Below are 23,549 nucleotides of genomic sequence, written 5' to 3'. Positions count from 1 at the left end.
CACAGAACAGACACCATGGCATTCCTCACACAGCCCAGTCTCTTTCCCTCTCTACCTCCTACTTAGGCTTGGCAGACAAATCCATGCCCTCCTATCAGCTCACCACGTGAACCCCATTTTATGATACTCCCAGCTGACTACTAGAGAGTTGTGACTCCTATAAAACTGAACAAGGCCCCAGAGCTTGCACACCAGTCAGCAACAGCAACAGAACTGTTTTGAGTTAGGATTGAAACAGCAACCCTGAGAGTGAAGGTGCTGTTCCCTGTTATCACTTCACAGCACTGCCCAGTCCCCTGGCCTAATCAGAACCTGCCCTGTATCTATATTGCATCTCTGGCTGTGCCCTCAATGAACACAACAAGCCTACCTTCCTTGGCTCTCTGACTTTTGGCATTATGACTCAGAATGCTGTGGCTTCCACAGCTCAAAATTGCTACATGATGCCTGTAAATAGACTATTTTGAACTGGATGTCAAGCCATTTTTCATGTAATAAAATGAAAATGATAGGATATTAAACTTTTTGGATACAGTGAACACACTGTTCTTGTGTTCCCTCTCATAAGCCGCTTTTTTCTTTATTAAGTGGACAAATCCAGAGAATAAGATTTACCATTACTGCAGTAAGACAAAAACTTAAACTTGGTCATAGCTGCAATTCCCCTATCTATCACCATCTTTCTTTTCAAAATGAGGAGGATTCAGGGAAAGCTTTCCTCACCATTTAAGGAACATTCCGTCTTATTACAGTGTTGCAACAGTCAATTGTTTTTATCTACCATATTTTCCTTTCCTTACTTCTTTCATAATACTCCTTCCTATCACCCCCTTCTTGTTATTCCAGCAGTGATACTGAAGGACCTGATGAAATTAATTTTAAGAAAACTGCACTGTGTGTGGTATGTGTTTTTAAGGATGTCTCCACTGGTGCATGAAGACTTGGATACATATTGCAAATATACAAGTTAGACCAGTGATTTTCCAAATGCTGTTCTCAGGTCCCAGGGGCCAAGGAATATTTGCAATAAATCCATGAGAAATAAGTTTCATAACTTTTAAGCAAAAGAATAAACTGTCAAAATTCCACAGCAAATCTGTCTAATTGTTTGGACCTTAGTTTTCTTGATTGGTGAAAACGATGCCAGGAGTTAGGAAGGTGTTTTTTTCCATATAACCCAAATGCACTGAATAAGTGCTAAGGAAGGTCAAACATAAGGAGCCCTCTGTTAATTTTCACTAAAATATCTCCTGGGATGCTTTAAAAGTTTTTCCTATGTTGCAAGCTGACATCTTAAGGAATCGGTGAGTACACTGAGTGTTGGCTAAAGGGTCTGATCTAGAGAAGCACTCAGCATGCCCGGCTCCCTCTGAAGGGAATGTGAGGTGGCGCCTCTGCCAGGAGAAGGCAACAGGAGGTGACACTTCCCAGCACCCTAGGATGAGGCCGAGACACTGGAGCGCACGCCTGGCAGAGGGACAGACGTGTCAGCAGGGGGAAGCTGTGAAACCAGACATGTTTCCATAAGGAGCACAGTGAAAATAATACACTGTCACACAACAGTGCCAAGCTTTGTTATTTACTTTTACACTCTGGCACTCGCTGGAGCCCTGCAGTGAATTCCTCCTCAGCTCCACACTGCCTGCACTAGCTGGGGCAGAAGCTCGTGGGCGCGCTCACCTGCTCGGCCGTGGCGTGGTAGTGGACTTTGGGATTGTTGCTGAAAGCTGGTCGGTATTTGTACATGGCAGGAGTGGGAGGGCTGATCAGTTTGGGTGAGAGGCCACCTTCTGCAAAAGAAAAAAAAAGGACTTTCTGTTAAAATGTGCGTGGACACAAAGCTGTCAGCCGTGATTCACTGCCATCCATTGTGCTCTGCAAACGGATCTGTTCTGGAGAGAACAGAACTTGCAGTACTTTTGTGTAGCATTCCACCAAAAGGGTCCCTATGGCAGTAACAGCACATTGCTGCCACATCAGCCATCTACAGAAAAGAAGAAACAAGACAGAATATATTGAATGGGGTGACATGTTTTGGCAAGTAGAAATTTTGCCTAATTTCTAATTTGAAATACTAAATGTTTGGGTTGAATTCAGCTACTAGTTCTGTCTGAAAAAAAGGAGTTTTTTAATAGTATCAAAGCATAAAGTTCACATTCTTACAAATGAAATAATTCATTTTGCAATGACTAAGAATGTCATGCTAATATTTCTGATTCCTTAGATTCCTTAGACATTTATATTTAAAATTTTGATTTAAGAAGGGGTTTGAAAGAGTTTATAAACACTGCAAAACTGACATGAAAAATTCAACCTAGGCTTGAATAAACCACTTCAAGCTGGCTTTTCTCTCACTTTCCTTCTGTTAACTCCCCTAGTCTGGAAATCTTATAAATAGAAAAAAATCCTTCACCTAGATCCCATGTTTTGAAAGAATACAAGAAACATTTTCAAGAGGCTAAAATAGTTTCTTATAAATAAAAATAAAACTGATCATGCAACTATACCTTCACTTGTGCCCAGCTGCCCTTTTAGCTCAGAGTACTTGCTTGGATCTCCTTTGGGTGGGAGAGGTGGTTGCACATCCATACTATTATCCTCCAGACCTTCCAGGCTGATTTTAGACTGAAAAAGATTAAAAAAAAAATCAATCATTACATGAAACTTGGTTAAATAACAGCATGTGGCAGAGTGCTGGATGTACCAAATAACCAAAACTACCTATACCCATAATGACAAACAAGATTTAGCATCCACTGCAGGCAAGGACTGTCACATGTAAAATTAGCATTGTCATAACCAGCCAGTAGAAATTTAAATGCACTATCCTGGTCTTCTTGGCAGGCTAAGTACTATAATCATCATGCTAATTAATATGTGGTAGAAGACAATAGTGCTTTCTAGCATTTTTCAGCAACATTCCAGGTAGCTCTCAGCAAGTAACTATCCAAAGTTACTTCCAAAGGAAGTAACTGTCCACAAAAATCTTGCAAGTTGGCTTCGTTTGGATCCACCACTTTTTATGGGACTAAATAAATCCTTCTTTATTATTCATGACAGGAGAAACTGAAAAGAGAACTCAGCTTCTGAGTCAATATTCCTTGCCCTGGACCACAAGCCTACCTGCAGCCTGGAAGCTCAGAGCATTCTCTGAAGTAGAACAGCTGACGTGGTCTGGTGGTACAAGGGTTCATTAAAATTAATTTGAACACGAAGAGGTGACAGCTCTTGGGACAGAAATTAACTACTGCAAAGAACAGGCAACTCTTCCAAAAGAAGTCCAGAGCGATTCCATGCCAGAGCTGCCTGTTACTGGATCAACAGCTGCTGTTACTGAACCTGTGTTACTTTCAGAGTATGAAGTACACGACAAGGACTCAAACTCCAGTTTCTGCATCATCTCAAAGAGATTTGTCAGTGACAGACTCATTCCCAGGCTTGATAATGCTCAATCCCTGCCCTCCAAAAGCAGAGCTTGGAGATTCCCTCACCTTGCTGCGGTTGAGGTTGGCCTGGATGCCGTTGTCGCTGATCTTCACCGTGATCTGTCGCTCGGACAAGTCCGGTCTCAGGAAAGGAGGCTTCACACTCACAGCTTGCTTCTTCTTGGGCTCAACCACGTACCTGATGAATTGTGCAACAGTCATCATTAAAATAAACAGTAACCTAAGAACAAGGCTTAAAAATCTTCCCACTTCCAGATTATGATTTAAGAATGTGTCAGAATCTAGGTAAGAACTTCAATTTATTTCAGTGGATGTAATAATTAAGCAGCAATTAAAAAAACCCAATAATTAGTGAGCAAAAGGAGAAGATGCATTAAAAAAATCAGGAATTTTTTAAGCACTAATGGACAAGAGCATGAAGAGAGCAAGAGAGGCCTGCCACCAACAAAAGTGACTGACTACATCATCCCAGTTAACACGAAACAGCTGCCCTGTGGTGGGAGTCAGTGACTGGGGAACAAGACCCAGCACATGGGGAGTTACCATGGAGAAGATGATGTGCTGCCAGTTCTAACTTACCACATGGTGACTTGTTTCTGTAGCATGTTTAGTGTTCAAATAAATGGAGGCAAAAGAGACTGCCAAGTCTATATGAAGCAAAAAATCTAAGAGGAAATGGCTGATTTTAGATATCTAATTTCCCTCCAGTGAAATAGAATTCTCTAAGTGCAATTGGCCAGTGCCTGTACCATGCCTAAATATCAATACACACACCAGCTTTCTCTGTTTTATGTAGTGAACAGGACATTCTAGTAGTGATGGCTCAGGGACCTTCAATATACAGAACAATCTGAACAGGTCTTCACAAAACACAAATGTTCTGCTTGTTACAATTCTGTGAATAGCCATGATGATGATACTCACAACCCCTCTCTTAACACAAGTGTCTCATAGCATTTAATACCCAGCTCTTCTCATCCACCTTGACCTGACTTTCATGTTTGGAAGATCTGAGAAGCAGCTACTCCAATGTCTTTAACACATGTAACAGTCCTTTAGGAATTATTTGTTGTATAACAAAGGGGAAAAAAGGCAGATAAGAGTGTCAGGGTCTGGAATTGTTCAACACCCTAAAAAGGCTCAAATAAGTCTTGTAGTAAGATTATGAACATGTTTGCAGGCTGGACAGCTCAGCACCTAGAATTATTTATAGTCCATCTGATCTACTGCATTAAGATCCTGACTTCAAAATGTGAAACGATAAATCCATTTCCCCAAAAATAGAAAGCCATAAATAAAATCTCAAGTTTCGTGATGTAGATCTCATTGATAATCTGTTTTATGATAATGAAAGTGCCAGTGAGATTGAAAACCACAGCAGCCTTAAATTAGATTTAAGTCTTAAGGAGAAAGGCTGATTTTAGCTTCCTTCCCTTTCCCCAGCAGACTGGACATTGCCTGTACAGCGTAAGAAGTAGTGTGGGCAACATGATAACATATGGATATTTACCTTGGTACTGAAATCCACTGGATAAACAAGCTGGTGAAGACAATAGTAGGAGCTCAACATAATTTGACAAGCTCATTCAAAAAAAGTATTTCTGGGATAAGGGTGGTAAATTACAGATTACAGCCATGCAACAGGGAAGCAGCTATCACAGAGCTCTACCTTCAGGACTGTTTTGCTTTGCTTTCCTCTTATTCCATCAATGATCCTTGGCTTGTGAGACCAGCCAAGGACATTTCTCCCCCTGTCCCAACAGGGACTCTTGCTCCCTCATTCCAGCTGAGAGCATTTCTCTTACCTGGGAGCCAAGGGGCTGCAGAGCACATGTTCCACGTTTCCACAGCATCCGCGGGTAAAGGGATTCACTCCCCCACGGAATTTCCCTGTCACCTGGAAACATGTTCAGGACAGTGCTCAAACCTCTGGTTATATAAAAGTCATCATCCAAGCCTCAGAAAGCCAAGAACAAGTCTGACCTTTCTGTCCTTCCCAAACAGATCATTTTTCTTTGATTGCTGCACTTCTTCACTCCAGCTCTAATACACCACCTCTGTCAGCCAATTCCTGCTAGGAGGCACTCCACTCAAGATCCTTCCCAAAAGGACATTCCTGAATGTGACTGGGTTTCAAAGTGATGTGTTCACCTCTCCATGCTGCTCCTGCACTTTGGATTTGTGTCTGCTCCCAGCCAGACATCCTGTTTTGGTCTCTTTCATTCCCATCACTTCCCCTCCTCTGCCTTGGCAAGTCCCCTCCAAACCAACAGCAAAGTCGAATCAATGTTCCAAATGCTGGATGAGAGCAATGTTTCCTCTCTCTCAGATCCCATCCTGAGCAGCAATCAGTACAAACCACTGCCTTATGTGGGAGGGTGCCAGGAACTCCCTGGTGATTACAATGTTTGCTTGTAAATGAGCAGGTTTAATAAAAGCCAAGCCTCATTAGACTGGCGAGATCCATTCAAGGCTTCATAAGCATTATAAAGAGTTTGTACTCTACAAGCACATGCTCAAAAGTCACCATATGGGGATAAACACCAATAAAGCCAGGGAGATTAATAGTGGTTGCCATTAAAAGCATTACTGTTGTTGTTGTTTGCAAGTAAAGCATTTTAATCAGCTCATAGTTCTGATCTAGCAACAAGTTTACGCAGCACCAGAAATACTTTAATAACTTGCACATAAAATAACAACAATTAAATGATTCTGCAATATATTATGCTGGCCTTCTTGATACAACATAAAGCTCTTTAAAAGGCCAAGGGAGAGAGGCTGGAAGTTCTGAGATTTGGAAGAGCAACCTTTTGATGAAAACATGGGCCTGGGACATTTGGCATGTCTTGCATTCAATCCTGGGCTCACGCTGACTTGTGCCAGATGCTGGCAAAGCATTTCATATCTCTGTGCCCATTTTCTCAAACACAGTATGAAAATAAAATTTCTCCAACTCACAGATTACAGTACTAATTATATCAGTTTGGTTTCTAAAGTAGTTTATAAATCACTGCTAGAAAGCAGTCTAAGAAGGAAGGGTATTTATTTACTCTATTCAGAAACTAAAAATACCAGGATATGAGCAGATGTTGGGTTATGGGTTATTTTCATTCCATAAAAGAATTTCAGAGGCATTCAGAAAGCTCAGTAAACATCTAAACCCAGCCACTATGCACTTTTCAATCACAGTCTGCCTACTATGAATGCTCAGAATTTACAAACTCCAGAACAAATAAATACCAAAAATTTACAGTAAAAACCAAAAAATGTCTGTACCACTGACCTATAAAATGTACTGGGAAAAGAGAACATGATAAGCTGAGCATATTGCAACTGCAAAGCTGACAGTAGATAACTACCAGTGTGAGAAAAGAGAATCAGCACTGAGATTGCAGGAGAAAAGAGAATGTTTTAGAACAGTGGCAAAGCCAGGAGCAGATCTCTCCTGGTCTGGTGCTCTAATTACTTAGATATGCTTCCTCTGCAAGCACCTCAGGGCTGGGAACATCCATCCTTCAGTTACAGATAACCCCTACATATGACTAAGCAGAAATTAAGACCAGATTACATTTAATTTTCAAAATGGCATGGGAAGATGTAATAAATCTCAAGCGGTTTGGTAGCTCAGGAAACCAGACCAAGCTAGGATACATTTTCCATAGTTATTTTGATCATAGAAAAATCCTCAACCTTTCTAAATTCTAGTGCAGCCATAAACATATGAAATTAAATTTAACATTTTTTAAATTTTTCCTTCTTTTCCAGCCTAAAATTTTCATGGAGAGTTTATATCACTGCACAAAGACAAGTCGAAGGCAAACCACGATTTGGGCTATGAGACCAAAATGCCCTGTGTTTCATGCTACTATTGTTAGCACTATCAAATCTAATACTTGGCCAAAATTAATTTTAAAATGAAGAGCAGATGATTCTGAGCAGGACAGAGAAAAGCATTTGAAGATGACAGCTATGGAAGCTTGCTTTGTTCAAAGGCCATGTTAGGCAACTGTTCAGGATGACTTCAGATTCTTCGCTTATGTAAACCTCCCACAGTCTTCTGGATAAGAGTTTTTATTGTCCCTTGTGGGATGGAGACAATGTCATCTCAGTTTACGAGGGCCTGGCCTCAGACAGATGTTTTCATCGCTCACAGCCTGCCCAGGAGCCAGGCAGCTCCACAGCATGGAGCCATCAGCCCCCAGGACAGCCAAAACAGCTCAGTGGGAGCTGCAGAGCACCCATGGGGGCAAGGGCAGCAAAAACCCATCTGAAAAAAACCCAAACCACAAGGGAAAAGAAGTATGGTGGGGAAAAATGTGAAAAAAACCCAGATGTGAGGGGCACTTTGGAGCTGGAGCTGTGGAGGGATAAAGCACTGGAATGCACTGAGTTCATGAGCCTTGGGATGAGGGCTGAGACCAGTGCCACACCTGCAAACTGCCCTTGGGGTGGCAGGGACCTGTTATTGATCCCATCACATTGATCTCTATCAGCCACACCAAGCCATTAACGGGCACATAAACGCAGGTCTGCATCAACCACAGGGACTGTGGGTCATGGACATTTGAGTAACTGCAGGGGAACTGGAGTTTTCCAGGCTTTTTGGCACAAATGTTGGCACTTGGTTTGGAGAAGCAAAGCAAGCTGGGTCCAACAGCACTCTGTGTGTGTGTTCATATGCATGAGAACAAGAGAGACACAGAGGGAGACAAAGAGCTAACTCAGACCCTATTATGGGCAGTGAGGGCTTGCTGGGGGAGCTCAAAATACCAGGAGAGAGGGCAAATGATTCAATCTTTTCCTTTCTGTTTCACTCAATCTCATGGACTGTTCAGTCTGACTCATAAAGTTTGAACTTCTGGGGTTGATGGTACTTACCACATAAAACCTACTTCAAGGTCATGAGTACATTTTAAATAATAAATAAGCCTTGGGTGATGCTCTGTGCCTAAAAAAGGGAAATCTTTGCCTGCAGTGTATTAAAAAAAATCTGAAAATATAAAAAAAGGCAACTTCCTAGATCTTCACAAAAGCTCCAATAAGAGCATTACCGGCAAGATCTGGACCATCTTTAGCTTTACCCAAGCTGACTTGCTGATTTTCCTTCCCACCTCAGCACCTTAGTCACAAACATGGAGAAAGGATTGCTTCTTACCTGTTCATTGGTTGTGCGCCCTCGGGCCACCAGAACAATGTGGAAGCCAGTGAGACCAATGACTGGGATAAAGAATAACCCAGCCACACACATGACAGCCATTCTGTATCCAAGGGTTAAAGAAACTGGGATGAGTGAAGGGAAAAAGGGTCTGTGAAAGACAGGGAGAGGAAAAGGAGAAAAAAAAAAGGGAGTGTCACAGTGTCATAGAATGGTTTGGGTTGGAAGGGACCTTAAAGATCACCTAGTTCCAACTCCCCAGTTGTCAGGACGTATTTCATTACCCCAGTCTGCTGCAAGCCCTGTCCAACCTGGCCTTGGACACTTCCAGAGATCCAGGGGCAGCCACAGCTTCTCTGGGCAATCTGTGACAGGGCCTCATAGTGAAGAATTTCATGCTAATATCTCATCTATACTTGCCCTCTTTCGGTTTGAAGCTGCTCCCCACCATCTTTTCACTCCAGACCCTTTTCCAAAGTCCCTCTTCAGCTCCCCTGGAGCCCCTTTAGGCACTGGAAAGGGCTCTAAGGTCTCCGTACAGCCTTCTCATCTCCAGGCTGAACAGCATCAACTCTCCCAGTCTGTCTCCAGAGCAGAGGGACTCCTCTGGACTTGCTCCAGCAGCTCCACATCCTTCTGATGCTGGTACAGCACTCCAGGTGGGGTCTCATGAGTGCAGAGTATTCCTCACCTTTAGCAAGGTCTAACTAAATTTCATCTCAAGGTTAAGTCCATCTGCTCCTAGTCTGGGTCCTCCCCCTTGAGATGGCTAAAAAGTAAAGTGAACTCAGTGATTCTGGCTCTACCTTTCTACCTTGTAAAGAATATTCTGCACTGACCCATTGAGAGCAGTATCATCCCTCAGAGCCAGCAATTCATGTGTTACACCAGCATGCAGGGGGCTTCTTCCAGAGCACCCTCTGCTCCGCAGCACAGCAACAGAGTTCTAAACTCAGCAAACAGCAGCTGAGAGCTACACCTGCTTGTAAGTTAAATTCAGGGAGGCAGCTCATCCTTCTGCTGGGCTGTCATGACAAAGATTGAGAAAGACAAAGGGTCACCTACAGTTTCTGGAGCAATCCATGCTCACCCAGGTACAATGGAACAGAGGAAAACCTGCACTGAGCATTTACAGGGGGAGAGCAGTGGGGGATCAGGAGAGGCTCCACCAGCTCCCTGAGGACAAATATTCAGATTCATTCTTGCCCATTCTCCTCAGTCACCTTGAGTCTGGAAAGACCAACAGGAAGGATACGTAATGGTAGTGTGAGCTGCTCCCAGCTTTTCCATGTGGTTCAGTACGAAGATGAGCCCAAAGGTGAACACTCCAACCATGTGTGTACTTAAGGACAGCAAGAAGAGAAAAAAATAGCGGTAGTTCCTCCGTCCTATGCAATTGTTGACCCATGGGCAGTGATGGTCAAAATCCTTGTAAAGAAAGGGAGAGATAGGGAAAAATATCCAAACAGTGAAAGAAAATACATTGCCTCAGAGATGAATTTGAACCCCTGTCATGTAAAATTACATCAGACTAGTTCTGCAGCTTTACAAAATGCTTGACTGTCTTTTATAAGACTTTTTAGGACCAAGTTGTTTCTCTATCCGTGAATGGAGAGGTACTTGAGTGTTTATAGGGTTTTGAAGAGAGGATATATCAAACATAAAGGACAGGCTATTTATCTGCTAGCAGCAGAAGCCCTCATTTTTATCATCCTTAGCATGAGTCAATTACAATGAAGTTATTATAGCCTAGAATGGTTTGAAGATGCAATAGTGCTGCAGAATGCCCTGTCCCACATTTCAGTATTTATACATCACTGAATGAGTCCACTTTGAACAATGAGTCCATTTTGAACACAAAAGTACCTTTTTACCAAGCAGGTCACAAAGAAAAAGAACAGCAGGATCAGACAGAGGCAAAGTTATGCACAGGTTCATTAAGTTATGAATCCAAACCTAACTATTTGTCTCAGTCACAAATCCAAAGTCCCTTACAAAGTCAGATCCCTTTTAACAGGAGATTTAATAATGAGGGCAAGCCACAGACACCCTCCAAGTGCCTTTACACAGTCTTGTAAGCATGTAAATCCACTGTCTCCAATGGGATTATTCCTGATGTGAAGACAAGATCAGGTGCAAGAAATAAACCCTTCTTACCTCTGTGTTCTTCAGAGCAGATATTACACATTCATTGCACTGACAAATGAACTGTTTATTCTTCACTTTGTGGCAATGCTATTTTTAAGCACTGCTCAATGATGACACAGGGGGTTTTGTATTTCTAACTTTTGCATAATGCATTTACCAAAAATTTACAAAATACAAAAAAAAATGGATTAGAGCTTTCTCAAAGCACATTAGAAAATGACAGTGGTAACTTAAATATTAAGATCATTTCAGGCTATATCTGAAATGCTGACATAACATCTGTCTGTTATGCAAATCTGACTGTATGCAGCCCAAAATACCTATGGATTATGAAACTATGTAAGTACTCACTGCAAACATTCCAATTAAGAAAACAAAAATCTGACTACTTTTGTCACAGATTCATTTTGGGTCCCTCTGGTAACAGCATGCTTTAAGTTTTAATTAGTTTTATTTCTGCAAGTGTTGTTTGCTTTTACTGTTTATTCATTTTTATCAAATTGGTTCAGAAGTTTTATATTTGGGAAAATAATTTTTATTGTAAATTCTAGACTGACAGTGAAAACATGAACTACAATCCTGAGTGGATCCTACATGGAAAGCCAGCAGAGTCTCTCCTGTTACTGTCTCAAAGCTCTTCTAGAATATGACAGGTGAGTGGGAAATAAGCATCACAAGAATCAATAAAACATGTTTAAGGCCATGATTTATTGATTCAGAAGTCATTAATACTTTTTGCCTACATTCCTCCACAGCAGTAGTAATTTAATTACAAGCAGAGCTCTTTACTTGTGCACCAGAATAGTAGGGAACATTCAACTGACCTGACTATCAATAGAACTTGTGGAGAAGCCAGAGTCACCTTGCCTTCTGCTATTTTATGCAGGTTCCTTTTGGATTCCCTCCCATTTTCATTTCTGCTGCAGAACTGACTCCCATGGAGGCCTTACATCAGCATGAAACTTCAAGTGTTTATACCACTGAGTTTTGAGCAATCTTTTTCTGAGAAAACTTGATTTCCTGAAAATGAATTTTTATGCTGAGCCACCGGGGAAGGTGGAAGAAAGAAACTCCATGGGACAACTGAGAATTTACCATCATCAAAACAATCCTCAGAACCTAGAATTAGTGAAAACATTTATGTTTTAAAACTGGTAATGTACGATTCAGGTTTTCTACCAAAAATCCAGCTCTGTGCAACAATTCACAGCAGTCTAAACAATTCACAGCAGTTGTGTGTCACAACTTACAAATAGCTGTGGCTACTTCACTCTACCCAGGGACCTTAGCAGCTCCTCACTCCCAGGCTTCTAAAATCCCACATCCTTCTAAAGCCTTCCAAACCAGGACAGCCTTGTTCTATTTATCAATGGTTACTAGGCACAGCACTGCTTCCAGATAATTATAACTTAGATATATGACTGACACAAGATAAATCCAGGCAGCCTTTCTCTCACTTGCAACTGTGCTGCTGCTCTCTGTGGGACTATTCCCTTGCTTATGTCAAAGAGGATTAGGACAAAGGTAGTGTATACAGCATTCCAGCTGACTCTGGTATTTTTCCCCTTCTGATTAGTAATTCCTTTCATTTTAATGGCAGAGCTGAATATATTTTAGACATATTAAGATTTCATCTTTCTATTGAAAAAAAATAGACCTTGCAGCAGAAATGGTCCTTTAGAAGTAGAATTTTTAGCTCAGCAATAAAAAGTCCCCTGGCAATACACTGCTGAGAATACAGTGCTCTGTACCTACATGTCTGGGAGATGCTTACAGCCCAAAAGCACATCTTACTGTTTAGGGTTATTTTTTAAAAATCCTGTGTGACTCACCAGGACCCTAAGGGTAACAAGAATCAAGAAAGTCCCCTAATTCACAGCAATCAACATTAGAAACATGAATGAGCTCATGCTCTGAGCTGGGGTGTTGACAAACACATGGGCTCCTTCTATTGACTGGAGAACCATTTGCTGAACTCCGAGTTTTGCTCTCCTGAACTCACACATCATTGTGGCTTCTCTGCTTGTCCACTAATGCTGGCACCAGTTTGCACCAAATTAAATGAAGAACCTTAAGCTCACACATGACAAGTTCAAATGGCTCACCCTGAATTTCTTGCTCTCTTGAACTCAGCACCAACTCTCCCATTCACTCCTTTTTTACATTCACAATCCCTTAGCTACCTCAAGGAAGATGCAGCCAGAATTATAAATTTCTATTTTGATCAACACTGGTGACAGGGCTGACAACAAGCATCATTGCATTTGTAACACACATAACTGAGGGCTATGCTTCAAATGGCATTGCTCAGTGCAAGTCCAACTGCAAACTCCTCAGAACTCCCCAATATGCTTTTGCTTTGTGTAATTAGTCAAAAAACTTATAAAGCAAGTCGTAACATTAAGTTCTTAGTCTGCTGCCTAGAATATGAGTTGATGGCATCTTCCCATTGTCATAACCATGTAATGAGACCGATGCTAGAAAATAAAACAGCTCAAGGCACGTTTCTCAGCAGTCCTGTCCTGTTTGTGATTTGTACACAGACCCCCGGCCGGCGGCAGGAGTCCAGCTGTGAACTCCCCAGAACTGGAACTCTGGGGCAGCCCACCAGCCCATTCCCAGAGCAGGGGCAAGCCCAGAGCCCGGTGGGGCAGCCCACCAGCCCATTCCCAGAGCAGGGGCAAGCCCAGAGCCCGGTGGGGCAGCCCAGCAGCCCGTTCCCAGCAGCAGGGGCAGCCCAGCAGCGTTACCTCCACGCAGTTGTCGCAGACGCTGCAGTGGGAGCAGCGGGGCGGGCGGTAGAAGTGGCAGGTGGCGCACCACTTCATCCGTACTTGGATTCCTTTGATCTCCACGTTCTTGTACAGCGGTGCGCGGAAGTCGTCGTCCTTATCCTCATCCTCGTCCGCTGCTCAACGCAAAACTCAGAGTTAGGGCAGGTAGCACAGGGCAAGGAGAAAAGAGCTAATCCTGTCAGTGCCTGGGACACAGTGACACTGCACAGTGCCCTTACTCTGTTATGCTATGTGATGGTTTAGCACCTCTGCCCTGTTTAAGACAAGAGTCCATTTAAAAATAAATGCGCAAAAAACACCCCCAGTCTATAACAGACAAATATATACTGGGAAGAAAAAATATTGTTCTAGATTCCTGTGATCTTTATTTGTTTCCTCCTGACAGAAAATCTAAGAAGTTCACATCTATTTAACACCTGGTTAAACATTATAGTGCAGCTGGCATTGGTTGACTGGCTCTAAATTAGGTGGAATTTGATAATGTTGTCCCAGAGGAGCATCAATTACTGTCATGCAGTTCTATATTAAATCTTCTCTAGATGTGTTATCATGATCCAATTTCCATTGACTTCAGAGGGAATTTCTCCCTTCACCTAGATGAGCTTGGGATCTGGCTCAGCTGCAGTATTTATCTGCAAGAGTATTCTCTGGATTAACGTTTGTGTGTGGAAGTAGAGTGCTGTACTGGCACCATTCCCTATAATTTTCCTTCCTAACTAGTCAGTGGGACTCTTAGGGAGAGCCAGACTCTAAATCCCTTAGGCACTTCTATAAATACAGTCTTTAGGTTCTCCAATACCATTATAAACCTGCCCAGGCTGTGTAATACATGTGGGCAGATGAAAACAAGACACCGGAACAGTCAAATCATTTAAGCTCTTATAAAAAAATCTGACTATGCTGACAAAAAGTCTGTACATTATATATACTTACATGCATTTAAACATGTTCCTTTTGCAGAATTCAAACACCGAGTTTGTACAAAACACATCCACATCAAAAATACTGAAAGCCGATTGTAGTTGGTATAATTAGCCAGCAAAAAACATTGCCAGTCTCAGCCTAGACTGTAAATCAGATTTTTCAAGGCAGCCCCAATTTCAGTTACTTGATACTTCCTTTCCTACTCATTCATTCTGATGTATTACCAGAAATTCACTCACGCAGAGCCAATACTGATTCATACCAGAAAGATTCAGAGAGCCAACAAATGAAAAAAAAATTTAAAAAATGAGTAACAGAGCTGTGAGTTTGATTAAGCTCCTCTTCAACAAGCTGGGTTTCTGCAGCCCAACTTTTATCATTTCCCCCCACAGGCCAAGTTCTATCTTCCAGACCTGCAAGCTCATATAATATAGCTAGAAATGTGCTTATTTCCAGTTTCCAGAGACCTGAGCAGAAGAATACATTGACAAAGCAATGTGTCTTACTACACAGATTCTCATACACTGATCCACTGACATGGAGCAGCCAAGTCTCATATTTTTCTAACAGATTCTTGATGCCTTCCTTAAGGAATTGTGTGATTTCATTAGAGTCTCAGCCTTTGTACTACTTATTTGTTGTTCTGGTTTTGAAGTAAATTCCTAACTATCAGAAATGTGCTAAGAAGCTTGAAAACCAAGAAGAATGAACCTAATTTCAACAGCAGAAAGCAAATAGAGTGATTGTGTATTCATTGTAAGTCCCTCCTACAATTCCTGAACTCCTTGCGCTGGCAGTTCTGCGGGCGGCGTGGGGTGGTGATAAGCTTTTTTTCACATGCACACTTGTGATCTGAAATAACATCTGCTCCTCCTTCCTCCCAGCACTGGTATTTATAGCCTTTTCCATCTTTTCCCTTATCAGTTTGCTTCCTTCACACATCTGAACTCCCACCCCATTACCTTCTCCCAGGACGAATGCCATGTCTTTTCTCTCCCCTTGCTCCCAGCATCTTCCTGACAAGGCACAGGCACAGAGATGCAAGGCCAAGGCCACAAATGAAGTGAGAGACAGTAGAGGGGTGAATTTTAGGAACTCCTCCTCTTCCTGCTTTGCTCCTGACTCCCTTGTGTAAAGGGAGATGGGATGGGAGGGAAGGTGATGAGAAAGTTTCTGTTCAATCTCCCCCTATGTTTCTTCCTTAAATGCAAAGTCCAAAATGAAGAACTTGTTTGCAAAAGGAATTTAGAGAAGCCCAGAGGAAGGTATGAACTGACAATACACTCAGGACTGATCACTCCCAGGGCCTGGTGATGTCCAGCCCTGCTCTGAGGGAACTGCCCTGCACAAACACACTGGATTCTCTGACTGATAATATTTAATGTTTAATGTTTAATTAACCACTGCTATCTCTGCTGAGATAAAGAAACTAACAAGTCCAGGAAACTCCTTAAAATTCCACATGTATAAGTTCTTTTGAAAGTCACTAGTATTCGCAGATTTAAGTACCTATATAGTGTATCAGTTGATCTTACACAAGTGATTGAATCTTGCCTCTGCCATAGGTTGCCTTTAGACACAATAATTTCCTTGACTGGAGTGCTGCAAAACTTAATCAGGGGTTCAGAGGCTTCAGCTGAGAGGAATGGCAGAGAGATGCTCATTATTAGACCATGCTACCTGGAGAAACCTGGCCTTGCTATTCAGGGAAACCAGCACGACTGGTACCTTGCTCTTGTCAGGTAGCAATTCAAAACAGCCACTGAACTTGGTGAACAGAGGTGAAGAAGCACAGCTTGCAGACAGCACAGATCCAATGGTTTAGACAGACTGCCTAGAGCAGTCTCCGCTGCAAACTGCATGTGAATATTTATTGGAAGACAGATAAAATGAGGTGATAATTCTCTCATTAGGATATGTTAAAAGAGATAGCTGCACTGTGGTTCCCATTACAAAAGCTGAGTGATCTCTATCCTATTTAATCAGCTGTGAATCAGTACTAATTTAAGCAGGAATATCTTTCTAAATGTATACATTTTTAGACACTCTAAGGCAAGCCTTAATCATTATCTGTTCTAGTGTTCAATGCTTCTGCATTTCTTTAAGGTATTCTGGAAGGGCTGCTTTGATGAAACTTGCAGGAAGTTTAGCCTCTCTCCTCTGCCATGCTCTGCTACCTCTTGTGAAGACAGTGACTTAAATCCAGTGTGCCAGCATGACACAGGGGATAGCAATCAAAATCACATCACTCAGGAGAGCTATCCAAGGAGAACCATTCTACACAACCCTGTGCCCTCGAGTGCCAGTCTGAGCAAGTGTGAGGACACCCAGGAGCTCAGAAAGGAGCTGGAGGGTGCCCAGCATTTCACTGCCATCCCAGCCCTAATGACAGTCATGTATAGTAAATAAATAAATAAAGTCTACAAGATCAATCAGCAACTTGTGTGTTTGGATACCTGGCACCTCCTTTGGCTTGGATTTTCCATGTCCCCCCTCCCCCCAGCCCTGCAACAGTCCCATTTCTGTTACCTCGTGGGAAAACTCCAGGGTCCATGAAAGTTGCCATGCTGAAGTTTGCCAGCACAAACAAGAAAACGAGTCCATTGTACACTGGGATGGCTGGGGAGATGGCTTTTGTCAACCAGGGGCACCTGTGGAGAAGAAGAGTTATGGGTAAGGCTCTTTCAGCTGTAACTCATGGATTCTTCCCCCTCACTACCATCACACAGAGAAGTACTCTGGGCCACCCCAGCCATGCAGCAAGGCTGAATGTGCAATGTAACAGAAATTTCCAGGGAGCCAGTTTCAGTGATCACTGCAGCACCCTCTGTAAAGCTGCTTTGTTCCAGAGCACAGAAAGCCCTGATTGTTCACAGGGCTCACAGGGCTTTGCCACCCTATTGCCTCATCCGCAACCTGGCGTTTTGCAGCTCTGCGTAGCAGCTTCAGCCCATTGTTGCAATTCTTTTACCTTCTCTGCTGCCTTGTTGCAGCTGGGGTTACTTTCAATTTTCCCTGGTGTAAAGCACAATAGGATTCAAACCATTGATCCCCAAAGCAGGGGCAAAGAGAATCACATTTGCTTTTCACTAAGCTTCCATGGTTTTTAACACTCAGAACCAACACTACAAAACCTCTCCTTGGGGAAAAGTTTTGTCAGACCAGGCTTTGCAGATGTCAGCAGAAAATGAAGTATCAAAAAGAAAGTAGATGGCATATGCCATGTGAACAATGTTCAGAAGCACCAGAAAGATTTGTTGCTTACCCAGTGAGTGTAACTGAGAGGAACTGAAGATAAAGGGTAAAGCAGAAGAAGTAGGAGACTTTGGAAAGAGGATGGGGAAATGCCTATTAATTAGAGGAAAATGGTTCAAACTGCAAAAAACAGTTCCCACCAGCAGAGAAGGGCATGATGAGGCAGAAAAGAGCCTGCCTTACAGGCAGCTTCACCAAATAAAAAGCAGTGTGCATTCACTCAGCCATTCAAAACCTCCGAACACACCACCAAATGCATTTCTCCAGTCTGCAGGAGGAGGTTTGGTGTTACAGGGCCACTGAGGAGAAAAATCTGATCAATCTCATGATACTTGCAAATATAAGTAAGGAAGAATGTGGGTCAAAGTATGTAATTGAAAAAAAGACCCCTCACTGAGTTGTTCCTTAGATTTCCACTTGTCTTGACAGCCAAGGACTCCTCCAAGGCTGCTGAGCAGGCAGACATTCAGCAATGCCTGCTGCCATTAGCATAAAGCACACTCTGGCCCATGTATTCTGGTATTTTGCCTGCATTACATCTCCACTTGTGTCTGATTGTCTGCCAGGCTGAAGCCTGAGCAAACAGGAGAAAACAACAAGCAAGCAGCCCTCTTCCACTAATTTGCACTGGGTTTGCTACCAAGAGGCTGTTTTGAACAGCTGAAAATGGTGTTAGTGACCTTGAAGGGACACTGTCAAACGTGCTCTTGTGACCAGTGTTAGGAAGTCACCACGTTTTCTTCTCCTGTTTCTTTGTGGGCAGGCAAAAAGAGATTGTTTTGCACTCCCCACCTCTTCACAGCTGGGCTTTTACCACTGCACTGCTGCAAACTGCTTTTAAAAGGACCTTTCCTTGTGTATGTTTCACTCAGCCTAGCCTGGAGTGAGGAGAAGATGCACAAGTCCTACCCAGGGTGAATGAACTGTAAAGCCAAGAGCAAGACACCTCTGTGGCCAGGGCCAAACCTCCAGGCTGACTAAGGGAGAAGGAAAAAAAACCAGCCAAATACAGCTTGACTCCAGGAGGTACCTACCTTAGGAACCTTATGTTTCCCAAAAGGTGGAATTTCAACAAGTAGTGAGCTCATACTGACTTGCTGCCTTGCTCAGTTTGCCTCAGAGCAGCAGCTGATGACCGAAAACCAAAGCAAGGCACAAGTTTCTCACTTGCCAGGAAAGGTGCTGCTGCAGTGACCTTGCCAAGCAAACTGCAGGCCTGCCACTAACAACAGTTTCTGCCACATCCTCTGGAGGAAAGCAAAATAAGTCCTGAAGTAAGCGGTTATAAAATCAATTCTACTCAGGGAAGAGTTCTTCCCTCTAAATTATAGTAAAATTAGATTCAGTAATGGGCATGACTGACTTAATTTCTTCCCATGAAGAAATTGCCTACACAGAGAAAGATTATGAAGTTACCCATTGCTTGTCAAGCATGGAGGAGAGATGTCCTTGGCAGTAAAGTCACGTAGGTTGGCAAATCAAGGGACAGGAAACCCTTTCTTACAGATAACCAGTTACTCTGAACGAGATTATAATGAGAGAAACTGTCTCAGATGATTAATGTAAGCATTTTTTAACATTCTCATTTGTGATTTATTTTGTCATGTTCCCAACAAATATATCAAAATATTAGGAAGCATTTTAGCCATAAGATAAACTGCACAGCACATTTCATGGGTAAACAGTGTATCTGAAAAGACTTCACGGAAGTTGAAATAAAGAATAGAGTGAGTCACTGTACATACTAGCCACAAGGTCAGCTCACAATCCTTCCATTTCTTCTTCCCAGAATTGTTATGCAGCATCACAGATTACATAAAATTAGATGGGACAAAAGGGGCCTCATTTGTAAACTTAACTGGCCAATAAAAACAGACGTGGAGATCAAGTCCTGGCTCATAACTGTAAAGAGGTCTGAAAAAAAAAAAATTCCAATTGGATTCACCAAAATGATGCAGCCACACTGCCCTTCACTAATGCACATATGATTTTTGGCAAAACAACAGAAATTCTAATCTGAGCCTAGCAGGTTGTTTTATCACTAATCCATCATGTGAAGGCCTGGCTTCTGCCCCTCTGCCTCAAGAAGCTGCAGAAGTGTTGAAGCAGGACCTGTAGCAAGTTTCTTTTTACTTTGTGCATATTCTGTCTCCAGGAGATCTACTTCCAGCAGCAATTATGCTTATTATATAGGAATAATTATAGCTGAACTTTTCCTTTCCTTTTTCCTAACAGAAGTTGTTGCGAATCAGACAAACAGCACATAGGATTTAAAGCTTTCTTTGGCTGGTGAACCCAAAATTTCAAGAGGCTACAGTTTTGTGTCTTTAACTCATCTCACAGTAGAATTATGTATCAGGAAAGGCACCACAACTTTTATAGAGCTACATGAATTACATAGAGCCAGGACCAGTGTATAATCCCCTAATGGAGCACCACCAGATTTTTCTCTGAGAAAAAGTAAATGTACAATGTGTGTCCTATTCCAAGTTAATTTGGATCCCTCCCTTGAAGCAGAAGACCTGCAGGGTAACGTTGCAGGTACCAGCCATACTGCTCAAGGACTGCTCCAGAGAGAAACTTCCCTTTCTTTGTTTACTGCAGAGGTTGAGAGCCAGCACACGCCACCATGGCACGCTGGGGATAATTACAGATCTCAGATTTTCCCAAACAAAGCACACAATTACACAGGCAGCATTTCCTTCATAATTATACTTCTCTGACACACAGTGATTCTGTTCATAACTCAGTGGAGAGTAATTCAGGGCGACAGATTTAATCTCATTTATCCTATTTGCTCTTGAAACCCTATCCTAATAAAACGGAAAGTTAAAAAGATTAACAAATAGGATCACACAACTTGCTGGGTGTCAGACAGACTTAGCATGATCAGCTGCCTTCCTCTGCTAAATTAAACAACAAATAATCCTTTCTGCTTTTTTGCCTGGTGCTTTGTAGCAAGACATGTTTGTGTCTTACAATTATAGTTCACCTATGATTAAGTAATTGAATAGGACATTTTTCTTGAATCCTGCTCTAAATTAATATTTTGCATTTTTCATTAAAATATTGCTAGAGAGACAGTAGGCCACAGAGAATGGAGCCTGGGATTTCAAGAACCAGGTTCTAGTCTTGGCTCTGACATTGGCCCACAAGCCACCAAAAGTCACCTACTGCCCCCAGCCACCCCAGTTGCATATTCTGCAAATGAGACCAAACCCCTGCCAGATCACCTTCCCCACTGCAGGTAAGAGAGTCTGAAAGTCTTAAAGCATGTCTGTTAGGGCCAGGCGGGTGGCTGTGGTGTTTGTGTCCCTGGAGGCAGCTCTGGGCACCCAGCAGCCTCCCCTGAAGAGGGCATGGTGTGAGGATGGGTCTGTGATTTACCCAGCAAACAAGGCTGGTTCATTTTACACCTGCCTGCAGCACCACAAGCACACGTGAGCACGTGTGGAGGCCAGAGACAAGGAGCAGGACATGGGGCAGGAGGTCCTGCCCTTTGCAGAAGCTGCTTGTGCAGTGCACAGAGATGTGGGAACTTCAAGAGATGGGCATCCAAGTTTGGACGACTATCCACACCTAACAAGAAGACTCAAGGATTGTCTAATTGGCTGCTCAGCTAATATTTGATCTGAGATCCTTCCCCTCAGCCTCAAAGAGATGGCTGATGCACAACAAAACGATTTATTTCTCCACAAATCACAAGGCATGGGTTTACAACATGGAAAAGAAAGCATCTCTTAGCTCAAATGTACTTCTGCCATTACAGTGGTAAAAGAGTAATGTGGAATAGCTGATTCAGTGCGTGCAAGTAGAAGCAGTTCAGTAAAGTAGGGACTAATTAGATAAGAGGGGTCAACAAGCAAACATAATTTGACTAAGAACGAGTACTAATTTCACTGGAAACTTTCAAACAATGCCCACAGACTGTAGAAGCCTGTCTCTGACTCCTTTCCAAGAGTTTCTAGCCAAACCCTGACTGTTAAGAACATGTTTGCACTGTAAAATCCATATAAACAATTCCAACCATCTAACCAAAGACTTAACATTTCTAATATCAACCCTAGGAGCTGGAACCAGCATCCTGGGCTGTCCAAAAACTGCCCTACCCTGTAAGGCAAAACAGTCAGGAAGGCTGAGAGGACACACCAGAGCAGAGGCAGGTCCACAGAGGTAAAAGTCCTCCTCAAGCAGCACTGCACCAGCTGGAACAAAAATGAAAGGGCTATCAACTGTCTGATTTTAACACCCACGCTGGAGAAGGATTTGGAGTTGGATGTAAACACTGTACCTTAAAGACCATTCCAACAGTTTGTATGTGGAACAGAGAAGGTGCAAGACACATCCTGAAGGCTGTGCATGGCCCAGTCTGCACCACAGAGCAGAGAAGGGCAGAGCTCTCTCAGTCTTTAGCAGTGTTAATCTAAAACATTTCTCACATTTCCCAGTCTGGGTGAGATTTTTCTATTTATATGCTTTTTCCTACCCTGAAATTACAGAAAAGTACCTTTCTGGAATAGGAACAGAAGAAAAAAAAATTGCTCATTTTCCATTTTTTGTCACTATCAAAGACAGCATGAAGATTATTGTACATCTAAAAATATTTTCCAAGGTGCTGAGACATCTGTAGGTTTAACAAGGCATCACTGGAAACAGTCAGAAGAGAATTTATGTGACTGTCATAACCAATGTGAAACCAAACAGCAGGTCTTGTGAAAACAGCAGGAGGTTCTGGACTGCCAGGTTCTTTGCTCAGCTCTGCACATCAGATTTTGATAAGTGAACTAATTTCTGCACCATATCTTACTCATTGGCAAGACTGCAGATAATACATCGTTGCCATAGCACTATGTGAGTATGGCAGTTGTACTGACAGAAAGTGATATCAAAGTAAAGGATAACAAATCCAAATGTTACCAAAAAATGGGAAAAGGACAAGTAAATACTGGAAAATTTATTACTGAAAAGCAGTAAATTATGAGAGCTGACTGCTACATAGAACAGCTCACGCTGGTGATAAATAGGACCTACCAAAACATCTACCCTGATTCTTCAGGTGCAATTATCCAGCAGAAGAGGCAAAAAATCACCCCAAATCTCACCACCAAAAACCTCATTAATTTCATGAGTCCTTTGCTCACTGAAATACAGATGAACACTAGAGATAGAGGTTCAAATCCATCACCTGCTTAACTGTGTTTAATTATTCACAAGAAATGCGCTGGGCTGGAATTCACTCAGGTTTAACAAGAGCTGATGGGGTTTCAGTGAACTTTCCATTACACTCTGGACTCCATCCAAAGGCTAGTGGTTCATGTGTGGCAACTTACAGATCAGAGGAGCTAAATCAATTAAAAAGCCAGCTTGAGATGTAATGGTCCTTGGTGAAAAATCTTATCCAGGTTATACATCACCCCCAAAGTAAAACACAATCTGCCCTTTTCACAAAGCTGCTTGAAAGCTCTGGATCATGTTCCCTTCCTCCCTTTTTCAACAGTCTCCAAATATCTGAGAAAAGCCAGTATTGTCATGTGAACTAATGTGGGAGAAACACAGAGAAGGAACATGAATACCAACAACCCAGTCTGAGTGAGGCCACCACAGGTGCAAACCCACCCATCACCCTCATGTTCAGAAGCTGCCCAGCCACCCCAGATCTATTGTCCAGGCACAGGCTGACCCTGCAGTTGGTGGGCAGCAGGTGCTGTGTGACACACGGTGACTTCACACGGTGTGCACAGCCAGCAGATAGGCCAGGCCCGGGCTGGGCTCAGTGCTCAGGCCTTGCAGAGATGCTCTTTCCACACTCTGTGAGCCCAGGAAGCT

At 42.6% G+C, this 23,549-nt stretch overlaps 1 protein-coding gene across 3 annotated transcripts in view; it reads right to left on the bottom strand.

Moving 5' to 3' along the window:
* The window catches only part of ZDHHC8 (zinc finger DHHC-type containing 8), a 113,179-nt gene that overhangs the window by 10,974 nt on the left and 78,656 nt on the right, over nucleotides 1-23,549 (bottom strand). For all 3 annotated transcript variants that reach the window (XR_004061156.1, XM_030959180.1, XM_030959181.1), the window contains exons 2-9: nucleotides 16,998-17,119; nucleotides 13,500-13,657; nucleotides 9,857-10,029; nucleotides 8,602-8,704; nucleotides 5,252-5,343; nucleotides 3,492-3,624; nucleotides 2,508-2,625; nucleotides 1,681-1,790 (exon numbers count right to left, since the gene is read on the bottom strand). Coding sequence is in view for 2 of the 3 variants with exons in the window: in XM_030959180.1 (XP_030815040.1) it covers nucleotides 1,681-1,790; nucleotides 2,508-2,625; nucleotides 3,492-3,624; nucleotides 5,252-5,343; nucleotides 8,602-8,704; nucleotides 9,857-10,029; nucleotides 13,500-13,657; nucleotides 16,998-17,119 (1,009 nt within the window). In the remaining variant the exon portion in view is untranslated. The remainder of the gene's footprint in view (nucleotides 1-1,680; nucleotides 1,791-2,507; nucleotides 2,626-3,491; nucleotides 3,625-5,251; nucleotides 5,344-8,601; nucleotides 8,705-9,856; nucleotides 10,030-13,499; nucleotides 13,658-16,997; nucleotides 17,120-23,549) is intronic.

Source organism: Camarhynchus parvulus, chromosome 15 (assembly GCF_901933205.1).
Source record: "Camarhynchus parvulus chromosome 15, STF_HiC, whole genome shotgun sequence".
Lineage (NCBI taxonomy): Eukaryota > Metazoa > Chordata > Aves > Passeriformes > Thraupidae > Camarhynchus > Camarhynchus parvulus.
The sequence above is the reverse complement of the archived record's forward strand: the minus strand, read 5'-3'. Positions and strand labels throughout refer to the sequence as shown.